Genomic DNA, 12,205 nt, shown 5'->3' with positions numbered 1-12,205 from the left:
AGCTGAAATTGAATAAGAGAAGAATAATGTATAGAGTTACCTTCCCTTCCGTAATACTGCTCTGTAGCCAATTACTAGTTACCTTAACCTGAATTATTAGCCTAATCATAAGCACAAAACAGGAGTTGGCTAGACTTACAAAATCATTACTTATACCTAATTAATAATGCAGTTTTTTTTAGATAGTCTAATTAAGACAAGAGAACTGTCATCAGTATTCAAATATGGAAACTTGGGTTATGGCTTTTTTAATGGAACTGTGGCTTTTTTAGTTAATATTCGTAATACTGCTCTGTAGCCAATTACTAGCTAGATAAATTACTATGAAATAATTTAAAAAAAAAAGAAATAAAAACAGAAAAGGTTACAAAACTGGTGGCATGTCAAAATCGTTTTTTGCCAGAGTGCTAAAAATATACAATGAACAAAATATTAAACATAATAAATAGAAATCTGTCTATTCAACTCAATGTTAAATTCACTCAGGTTAAGCAACTATATGACATAATTAATTTTGTATTTTAGAATTATAAAATTTTACAGAAATGGAAACAAAAATGTTTTCATATCTCACCAACCACAACACAACTTGCTATGGTTTGGAAACAGTTACTGTTGCTTGGCAAGGGAGTCTTGGCCTGAGGGAATGATTAAGCAGGGAAGGATGTTTTAGTGAATGAGGGTGGTTCAAAAGGGATATTCGAAAGTTTTTTTTTTCGATTCTGACAGCAGTCAGACAAGTTTTCAAGTGTAAAGCTCCCAAGCTGGCGTGTAAAAAGTGGGGTAGCCTTGGCAGTTTTCTTGGCAGATTTTGTCTGAAAATATCATTTTTTATATATAAAAATAATTTTTGCTCAAAGATAAGCTGTCAAAACACAAGTTGTGCTCTACTGTGCAAGTAGGGTAGCATAGTAGCAATGCTACTTGACAGTTTACATGGCCTAGTAAAATTTGTTGGCAGATTTTGTCTGAAAATAACAGTGCTTCCACTATCCCCAAAGTTTTGGGAATTTCCCAGAAAATACGTCTTCTCAAAAAATCGCTTCTCCAAGAATCCTCTTTCATTCAGGGTTGCCACCCCTATTGATTTATCACTAGTAGCAATCCACCCCGAGTAACTATCACTTTCACTTAACTTGATATAATTTTTCTCTACTTTCCAAAGTTTTAGTTTCAATTGTTTATTACGCATCAAAAATCAGACATATCATTGAATTATTGACTTTTCTCTCTATGCTACTAAAAGCATAATGTGTATAAGACAATATCATCTCATCAAAGATTCTCTTGTGGCTTGTGATAGAGAATTTCATTTGAACACGTTTTTGTTCATTGTAGGCTAATTCGGAACACTCATGCAGAGTTTTTTTTTAAGACAACTGAAATATGAGTTTACATTTTGTTTTCTTTTACTATTCTGTTTAATTTTCAAAGGTCTGAAAATATAAGAGATTTAAATTACAAATTGTTCTATAACAAAAACGGAAAGCATGGCACCTATGCAGAGAGGGGATAGGGATTTCGTGATAAATTTCGAGATACTTCTTTATCAAGCTAAAAATTAGATGAAATTAACATTTGGGACCTTTTTGCTGCTCTTTCAAGATATAACTGTCGTTGCTCAGAAATTAACTGGACCTCTTAGGATGATTAACTTTTTCTCTTATTGTCTGCAATTTATTTTGTGTCTTATTTTCTTTTACTCTAGGTTTTGGGCATGATATATTAACCTTAATAATTAATAATTGAATGCATTGTAGGTTAAAGGATACTTGTGTATTATACTGCCAAGACTCTAGTTTACGGTGTGTAAGACTCGAGAACAAACCGGTTTGATCTGTCTGTATGAAGAAACAATATTAGAAATTATATAATTTGGGCTATATATTTGCACATTAGGGGGTGGGGTGGGGGTTAGGTCATTTCAGGCTAGCCCCCTCCTAATGTGCAAATATATAGTCCAAATTTGTTTTCTAAAGTATTATATTTTCACCATGTTTTGGTATTTTTTATTAGGATTAACCACAGCCTATATAGACACCAGTTGCGCAAATATTTTTCAAAAGCAACACATAGGTATCGTCGTGACCTTAATTGGCGCTGCGTTAAAACCCGACACTCGCAGTTGGAAACTGGATTCCGAAAAGGCAACATATGCATCGTGAAAAATGCACCGTGGCAATTAAAAGTTGTGGTGTCAAACAACAAATAAAATGCCGTTTGCAAAATGTGTAGTCCTCGGGTGTGACAGCAATGAAAAGAATCGTAAATCTTTGGGAGTACGCATACTGAAATTTCCAGCCAACAAGTAAGTTTAGTAATTATCAATTTTTGGCAGGTTATCGTAACCTTTTTGATTATGCTTGTCACAAAGAAATTACGTGCGATTTGAAAATAGTTTGACTTGACTTGCTTTATTAAACTACTAATTACAAAACTATACATACACACAACCGTCCGGGGAAGGCTCAAACAGCCTGATGTTGGACGGCTGCAATCCTCTGATTCTCAACCTAATTAATTAAAAAAAAATTAAAGGACAAAAACACTCACTCAATTACCCTTCAATATCAAATATACATAAATAAAGGCTAACAATAATCTCCTCACTCCCAATAAATGTTTTTTAAATTTTACTTTGAATGACCCAATGTGTTCAGCCTCCCTAATGCCAGCTGGGATATCATTCCAAATAGCCGGAGCTAAATACCTAATTCCGAAAGCTGTACGTGTGGTGTCTCGGTACTCAACAATAAAATTATCCGCCTCCCTAGTCTCATACCTGTGGAGTGAACGATTTACTCGAAAAAAATCGGTAAAAACTGGAGGACATACATCATTGCAACATAGATACGTAAAAACAGCAGCTTGATAATATCGAATCTAACCAATGTTAAGCACTCGTAATTTCTTAAAACATGACGCGGTATAATTTATTTGAAAATTGTATTCTGCTAATGCTGATTAAACCACAGAGGATTAAGTTGTGAAATCAAAATTATTATAAAACTTGGAAAATTCCTCTAACTCGAGTAGTGTAAGATTAGTTTTATTAGTTTAAAATAAGTGTACGGCATGATTTCATTCCGAGTTCACTCTAGTCATGAGTAATAGCCTAGGCTAGGAAATCTCCAGGACGGGTGTACAAGGAATTAAGTGAATTTTAAACCGTTAGTAGTAGGCTACGTATTTTTCACAGCATATGTAGGTAGACTATAAGCTGTGATATTTTGAAATACCAGCTAATAAGTAAGGTAAGCTCCACAGCTCGTATGAAATGGACCTAATGCGGATTTACGTTTTCCATTGTAGCCTATTCACATATTTTTGAATGCAAAAATATGTGCATAGAAATACATTGTTATTATTATTATCCTGTTATCATTGTTTGTTGGTAGGCCTAATACTCTGGCCAAAGCCAAGGCCTTTGCAAAATACATAGCCTAGGCCTACTATTGACGGTTTAAAATTCCTTGCCCTGTTAAACTGTGCCATCTTATTACAAATGGAAGAAGAAATTCAGCGTTATGAAATTCAGGCTAAATTACTGGTACAAAGTTTCATCTTCCATGCAAGAAATTCCGTGCTGATAGAAGAGAGCCGGGAAAAGACTCAATAACGCTTTTAATAGGTAGGCCTATGCCTATACTGGTCAGAAGTATGGTGAAATCAAATTTCTTTAAAAATTGTAGGCTATACTCCTCTGCTCTGTTGATAAAAAATGTATCTGTTGGGGCTACACTGGCGTGCGCATGGTGTACACGAAATCGGCCAGTGCATAATTCCTCGGTCTATAAGCTCATTTTTACTTTGCTCTAGCTTAATTATGATATAGTGACGCTCTTTCCTCAGTGGAAATCCTTGTCCAGAAAAGTATATAGCCTCTTTGCAACCTATAAGGCTTTTAGAGTTTTCATCGAGGTCCCAAAAATAGTGGACACAAGAGACCCAAGAGTTACAACTCTACAGTCCCAAAACGAAAATAAAGACAATACGACGAGATTTTTGTCGATCAATGAAAACGAGTCTCTGAGATGATAGTGGGACTCAATAAAATGCCCCTATCCCAAACATGTGTGGGGTTACTAGTAAACCCTGGATTAATTAACAGGAAAAACCAAGATGAAAGTGCCCCCTCGTATGTACAACCGATAAAGAACACTTTTAGGCGTTCGACCGAACGTTCACACAAACTTCATTTTCGGCTAAATCAAGCGACTTCAGATTTATCCACCTCCCCCCTCTCGAAAACCGAACAGTTGCGTCTGCCAGTTCCCATGTGATTATGTTTGCGTTCTCCGACGTTTTCTTTAGATCAGAGCTATATAGGCTGTGGTTGACATGAGCTCGAGCATACCCCGACCATCTGATGATAAACAAAAAAAGTTAAATTTTTAAAATTTTCTTCAGGATTTCGGAATGGTTGATCGCTGTGAACAGGTCAGATTTATTGGAATCTTTGACTCCAGAAGAAATCCAGAAAAGGAAAAGGATCTGCTCCAAACATTTCCCGAAGAGTTGCCTTATGGCAGAAGATATTTTTAGTACAAGAGGTGTCGTAAAACCAAATACTGTTCCGTCAGTGTTATCATCAGATTTCGGTAAGCAATTTTCAGAGAAAGTTCATGTCTCTGCATAAGTTGTTTTGAAGTTAGATTAAGTATTTTGTGATAGGGACCCATGATATTCCTGCAATGGATCGCCACTCAAGGGTCTTGTCAGTAAGAGGTTCGTTGTGTTGTCTGCCCGAATGTCATTTTGGATGCTAAAAGTTCATAGATGGCCAATGCTTCGGAAATGTTGAAACTAAACTAATCAAGGGTCATTACAGGAATATTGTGACCCTGCTTGTAGATCGTTGCCCCGACAAATGAACACAATTTGTCGTAAAACACATGTCATTCTGAAATATTTGACTGGTAGTCGCAGGTGGTTTGGAATAAATTGTGGACAATCATTTGTGAGTCTATGCAGAAATAATAGAAGTTAAACTTTCTTGTATGCTACCTTTAAACGTCTAGAATTACTATTTGAATCACTGAATATATTTCTAGAACCTGTGTTTCAAACGGATCCGATGAATGACTCCTCAGTTAGAAGTTCGTTGGAACCTATTGCCGTCAACAAGAATCTGGAGATAAATCACGAATCTTTGGTTGTCAGCAACCCTCCACAGGTTGTATTTGACGCCGGGGCATATCCAGTTCAATGTCAGTTTGAAGGTAAAATGCTTTTTCGTTTGATTATTGATATTAATGTTCTTAATGTATTTTTCAACTCTTGGTTCAACTCGTAGTGCCCGATTGTCCTTTTCCGAAGCATGACTTACCCGTCGCTGCGTTCATTTGCAAGACTGTCATAGGAGGTAGCAAAAGAGAAGTTCTTTTGCTTCGACCCCAAGCTGCTTTATGCTGCGACAAGTTGGTTTGTAGTAGTACTTGCACTGCGCGAATATGTACCTATTGAAACGTAGCGCTCCTATAGCATTCAATTGAACTAGGTTGATTGAACTTCAATTGAACCAACAGGAGATTATTATACCTCATCTCTTCCAGTTACGTCTTCTTCTTGTGAAGGGTTGGGAGACTTTCATACATCCAGTCTGTAGTAAATCTCAAGGTACGTTTCCTTTGTCTTGTCTGTTCTGTCAATAATCTTACTTAGTTCAGTAGTCCTGGTCTGTTTGGTTGTCATCATTCATTCTACTTTGCCATTTTTGCAAATCGCAGTGCATTCACGTATTCAGTGTATTTGATCGCTTGTCCTTGATTAGAAGAATTGAAAAGACAAATGAAAGCGAAGTCTAATTATTATTTACACTGCTCACAACCCAAAATTATGCTACAGAAAGGTAAATTATAAAATTCGGTGGAAAATTTAGAACTTGAGTAGTCCTGTAGTCGTCCTCTACTCGGTTGGTGTACAAGGTCCCTTATGCCTTATGACTGGTTCATGGTCTGTACGAAATCAGCCAGTACGCAACGCCTCCTTCTAAAAGTTCATTTTTTATTTTTTCGCAGCTCAATTAGAATAGTTTAGCCCTTTCGGCATATGGACTCCTAAATTTCGAAAATTATATGGCCTTTTTGCGATGACCGATAATCTTTTCGCGGACTTTATGAAGAAATCAGTGTCTCGAGTAGTAAACTATCTAGTGATTCCTGGCTGATCCCAAATTAATCTAAAAGTTATCAGTAAGGGTTCTGAATATTATATTCCGGAATACATTCCTAAAAAATTATTATAAATAGGAATATTACTATATCAAATAATAGGACCGCTGCGCATTTATCATAGGTAAGTATTATGACGGGTATTTGTGTCGATTACCATAAAATGGCTGGACAGTTCGGATGACAGTCGCACAAAAACACAAAAACCATGCTTTATAATACATTTTTTCGCATTTATTCCTTTCGTATTCCTTCGCAATAAAAGTGAGACCTCCACTGCTTTTTTCTGATAACATTACGCACCCACGGTGGTCACAACAGAAATTTCTGTTTTCACTCCCGGAATCAAGTCAAGATCTTTCCGCGCTGACTGGCTGTGGGAGCACCGGAACTTGACGCCTAGTTTAACGATGTGTGTTGAAATCCTTCTACGGGCAAGATACGACTCCACGCAACTGGTGTCTAAATAGGCTGTGGGATTAACCTAACTTCACTTCTTGAGCGTTGGCAGTGTAATACATAAGTACCAACTAAAAGAATTGATATTTTTGCCAGGAATCTGCACCATTTAAAAATTGTTGAATTTTGCTTCATTCGGTATGTAAAAATGAAGTACTTTTCTTTTTTTTCTTGAAAATTTTATTTTGCATATAACGTTTTATCTTCAGATGCATTCCCCCTTCCCCTCCTTCTCCCCTCACCATTGGTACTCCGGTGCCCCCCTCCCTGTAATGTTTTGGCGGGTGTCCATGCTTGATTGAGTGGTTGAACTACAGTCTAGGATCTTTTTATGGTCTAGGAAACTTGTTAAGTAAGTGTATGACATTCTACAGAATAGATATCCTGCTCAAATTAGGGCATTGAATTTTTTTTTTAATACCTAGGCCTACCTCCACAACTTGTTATGCTTGAGCAATTATTAACCCTGTGAATAATTGATTGTGATAATAATGAAGGCTAATCTTGATATAAAAACAATAGAATAAAAAAAAATTATGGTAGGATTGGATTTGCCATTCAAAACTTTTCCTAAATATAATCTTCTTACCATAAAGATTGCTGCCCCTCCTCTCTGCTCCTCTTATTGAGACAAAATTAAGCTATAATTGTATTCAAATTCGTGGAATGGATGATTAAAATAGAAGCAACCCCAATACATGCTTGACTAAAAAAAATGTATATTATAGTTGAAAGTAAAAGTTCGATTATTATTTCCAGATTGCTTTATTGTAAATTTTTATATTATTTTCATACTTATTTTTTTGCAAACGGTTAGTCCTTATTATTTACTCTGCTACCTGATATCTGTGTTTGTAGATTGATCAAACAATTTGTGGTAATGAACTGTAAGTAACTCGGCCACACAGGAACCAATACTCAAAAAAAGATCAACTACAAAACAAAAAAGAGCTTTTTTCGTTTTTGATATTCTTTTATTTTTACCAGGCGATGAATCTTCTGAAATATATCTTCTCACAAGATGCTTTCTCACTCGCGAAGCTACTTTTTAAAACTCGTTCAAACTAAAAGCTTATTGAATTTCAATGTTGCTATGTGAAAATTCGCTTTTATGTCGTTGTTATCCTTCGTCCTTGTGGACAAGTTTTTACTTACTCCACTTCTCTTCAACTGGAAGTGAATATTTTTCCGAATATTGCACAAATAGCCAAATTCTCTAAAAACTGTTTATTCGTCAGTTGAAAGAATCTTAAAAGGGCTGGCAGTTGATGCTATGAAGGCTGCATATTTGTGTTGCAACATGACAGGTTGCAACAAATTGTGTTGCAACAGCAACATGACATGCAATTTGACAGGTAATTCACCAGGGTATGAATATGTATTCGGTTTAATCTTCCGTAATTCCGTGTAAATGTCGAACTCACTGACAATTATGTCGCTCTCGGCTCACATTATTCAAGTAGGGGGGACTTTTCATTAGCCGTAATGGGCGGATAGGAGAATCTTAAAACAACAGACTTGCTACTGTATTAGCAGACATCCTACTGACAAAGATACATCTGTAACATTTTTCTAGCAACGAAACATTGCCACATCCTTCTGTCAATCTTCATAGCCCACTGTCAACTTGTTTATCATAACAAGAAACCAAAAAGGATTGTGCCTTGTGGCGCACCGCAGTTAATCTGTAGCTTATCGGAAAATTAATCCTGGCATTTAATTTCTGTTGTCTATTAATGAGAAGACTAGCAATAGTTCTTATCTGAATTAGTTCTACATTGAATTCATTAATAGTTCTTTAACAAGGATGCTGTGCATAATCAGGTCAAATGCTATCAAAATTCAGTTGCATCAAGATGTAATCGCATTCCTAGTTTATCAAGCCTTTTTTAGAGTCAGATTTCTGCTGAAAATTTTATTTCTATAAATGCTGTTTAAATATATAGAGCAATAAGCAGGGTTGTAAATATTCCTCCATCCTCACTGACTGTAGCCCTCATCCTTGAAACATGTGACCTTGTCAAACTATAACAAATAGCTAACATGTGGATTTCAATCCGTCTGCACAGCAAGGGCTTTGGCGCAGCCTCTAGAACTCGTTTTGCCCTCTTTAAGTCCCATTTTGCCCTCTCCAAAAGCTTCAAACATAAACAGTTGTTATGATTATACTCTTGATTATAATATGGTCATTTTCTTTATATTGTATACATTGCTATCAATAAAATACAAATTTACAAATTGCGTACCACCTATTTCTTGAAACTTACCTAATTTGAAAAGATGAATCAAGCCATTGATCAAAAGCAGATTATCTTATATTCGGTTTTTTTTTTTTTTTTTTTTTTTTTTTTTTTTTTTTTTTTTTTTTTTTTTTTTTAACTTAGGGGCAATGTGAAAGTCGTTCTCTAAACCACCCGCATTATTGTCTTTAGCTATTTTTATCTTTTTTATATTTATCAGCTGTGTTAATATATTGTATTTTTTAGAGGCTGGAGATATGACAAGTAATTCTGAGGTGCTCTTTACCACTAACGATTCATCCCCAAAACAAGATGCCTCCAAGTCTACCCCTTCCAACACTTTTGCGCAACCAAAGCATGACACCAGGTCTCCAAAGATAGATTCACTGATCAGAAACGAAGAAGGTTGAATTTTTCTTTCTTTTTTTATTACTTAGTTGCTTTTTATGCTTTTTCATTAGTTAGTTTTTCTTAACTAACTTTGTTTACTTAGTTGGAAATAGGAAAAACTGAATTGAATTATGAAGTAAAAGAGACTTGGCGAGAGGCAAAGTAAAATATGGAAATGTTTCACATTAAAGAACAATACAGAAAGCTTAGTTGAAGATTGTCAGAATAAAATAGAGTTTCATACCCACGTGGTTGGCATGCTAGACTTGGAATCCTGTGTTCTTAAGGGCTGGGATACGAGTCCTTATCTTGCTGATTTTTTTTTGGAACAGGAGTCAGGGATATGACTCTGTAAGCTCAGCTAGAGTCGACCCAGCTCCAAGTGGGTACCTGGAGAAATGTGAGGGAAAAACGTATGATTTTTTTTTTTTATCCAAAAATTTACTTTCCTAGGAAGAAAAAATAGGCAAAATTAGAACAAACATGGAAATTTCCCTATTCTAATCAGAAAATAAAATCCTTTCAGCATGGGAAAGTGATACTTTCCACATAACTTTGTGGCTTTAGAATGCAGTGAGGGAATATTATAGCTTAACCGTGGAGAAGTTGCAACAAAAATACGTTTTAAAGAAAATGTTCGGAAAATCAGATTAGCAACACATACAAAATCATGCCATTGTAGAATTTTGATTTTCCTATTTCATGACATGAACCAGCCGTTTTGAATCAAGTCAATCAGGGTGTGTTTAAAAAATAAAGTTAAAGCTTAGTTTTTCCTTGACTGGATATGCTTTTTTTGCCCTCATTAGGCAGAGGGGGTTTTCACCCCCCCCTCTTTTTCAGTGTGGCTGTATAGTAGCCTGTTACATTATTTTGCAGTATTTATATCCATGTCCAAACATGATTCGCAAAAGATAGGGTATCATTTATCATTTTTTCACCATGCCACTTTGTACAGAAGGAGTTGTCGTTCGAAACCTTTGGGTGGAAATCAAAGTTCTAGTGCTCTTTTTAAGAGTTAAGTGACTTGAGGCAAACACTCTATTTTTAGTTGAACTTCTCCCAATGACATCGGACCAAAGTTTTGAGATTGTCATTTTGTTCAAAATTGTCAAAAGGGCAGATAAATATGCCTCTGGGGATGAAATGACCCTCCCTAATGCTCCCTGGGGCAAGGGCTGTAAGCTAAACAATTATATCGCTGTTTACATACAGAAGTTTTGATAGGCAAAGGGGAGAGTGTTTGATCCCTGCTTTGTCCGAAAGAGCTAAAAGTATTAAGGTGAGACTTACGGGAATCTTAAGGCTGATGTTGGACTTAATTAAAAGTCTATATGTGTATCCCAGATATTAAACGGGCTTATCTGAAATGTTGTAGGAACGGATAAGTGTATAAAGTGGAAATTCTTAGGAAGTGTTGAGAGGAATATTGCACTAAATCAAGAGATACTCTACATCCAGGTTGTCAAATGGGTGCATCCGAAATATCTTAGAAACAGCTAGGGGTATTAAGGGGTAAATTTCATTAAGTGTTGAGGGGATATTTATGAGCTAAATCTAAAGAATGTCTAAGGGTATTAGGGTGCAATTTTTTTTCGTAGAAGGGGGGGGGTGAACTAAATCAGATTAGGATATGTTAAAGTAATTCAAAAGATATTGTGTGCATTCATGTTGTCAAAGGGGCATATCTGCAATATCGCAACAATGACTAAGAGCATTAAATTTTTACTTTCAGAGAATGTAGAGGAGGGGTTTAAAATCAAATCAAAAGATTTATGTTATGACTTTCAGGGCTAGTTGAAGGGGATATTGAACTAAATCAAAATGCACTATGTGCATCAAGGCTGTCCAAATGTCGTATCTGCAATATTTCAGGATAATAAATCACTATTTGAATGCAGCTTGTCGAAAGGACATTTATCTGGAACTTCAAAGGGTATTAAATGAAAATTGCAGGGAATTTTGAGGAGTGTGCTGAACGAAATTACCAAGACATTATGTTCATCAAAAAGGCGTATTTACATTACCTCAGGATCAGTAAAGGAATTAAGTTGGAAATTCTGGGGACTGAAAGGGACATTAATCAAAATCAAAAGGCATTAAATGCATCATTATACTTTATATTCAATAACTCAAGAATAGCTAAGGTTATTAAGTTGAAACTGTCAGATAGAAAAGAAGGAAATATTAAACTAAATCATAAGACACTGTGTGCATCCAGGTTGTCAAAAGGGTATAACTGCAGTATCTTATGATTTTCTAAGGGTATGAAGCTGAAACTTTCAGTTCATGGTGAGGAGGGTGGTATATAAAATCAAAAGACACTATCCAAGTGGTTAAAAGGGCTCGTCTACAGAATATCAGTAACACCTATGGGTATTTTGTTGAAACTTTCCGGTTAAGTTGGGGGGATATAGGAATAAATCATAAAACACTATGTACATCCATGTTGTTCAAATGGTGTACCTGCGATATTTCAAGAACGGCTAATGATATTAAGTTAAAACTTTAATGCACGTTAAGATAAATCAGAACACATGTTGTCGATAGGATGTATTTACAGTCTCTCAGAAACAGCTGAAGATATGAAGTTGAAACTTTCAGGGGAAGTTGAGAGGGATATTGAATTAATTCATCATGCAGAGTTTGCATCCATTTTTTCAAAAGGGCGCACGTGCAGCATCTCAGGAACTTCTAAGGGCATTAAGTTAAAAATTCCAGGGAATCTCAAGGGAAATATTGAACTACCTCAAAAGACATTAAGTGCTTGATAGTTTTCAAAATCGAATATATGCAATAAATGAGGAACACCTAAGATGGTATTAAGTTGAAACTTATAGAGAAATTTGAGGGGTATTGAACTGTAGCAGAAGACACTCTGTACATATGGGTTGTCAAAAAGACATATCTGCAATATCTCAGGATGAACTAAAGTTATTACAT

General features: G+C 35.7%; 1 protein-coding gene across 6 annotated transcripts in view; it reads left to right on the top strand.

The window, feature by feature from the left end:
- LOC136032750 (zinc finger protein 570-like) overlaps nucleotides 1–12,205 on the top strand; it is a 52,619-nt gene that overhangs the window by 33,220 nt on the left and 7,194 nt on the right. For 2 of the 6 annotated variants that reach the window (XM_065713085.1, XM_065713086.1), the window contains exons 4-7: nucleotides 2,017–2,308; nucleotides 4,411–4,601; nucleotides 5,055–5,222; nucleotides 9,119–9,277. In XM_065713085.1, the coding sequence (XP_065569157.1) occupies nucleotides 2,214–2,308; nucleotides 4,411–4,601; nucleotides 5,055–5,222; nucleotides 9,119–9,277 (613 nt within the window). In that variant the 5' untranslated portion in view covers nucleotides 2,017–2,213. The remainder of the gene's footprint in view (nucleotides 1–2,016; nucleotides 2,309–4,410; nucleotides 4,602–5,054; nucleotides 5,223–9,118; nucleotides 9,278–12,205) is intronic. The other 4 variants (XM_065713088.1, XM_065713089.1, XM_065713087.1 and 1 more) reach the window with 4 other exon arrangements.

The sequence above is a fragment of the Artemia franciscana genome, chromosome 11 (genome assembly GCF_032884065.1).
Source record: "Artemia franciscana chromosome 11, ASM3288406v1, whole genome shotgun sequence".
Classification (NCBI taxonomy): domain Eukaryota; kingdom Metazoa; phylum Arthropoda; class Branchiopoda; order Anostraca; family Artemiidae; genus Artemia; species Artemia franciscana.
Note: the sequence above shows the minus strand (reverse complement) of the source record. Positions and strands in the feature narration are given on the sequence as shown.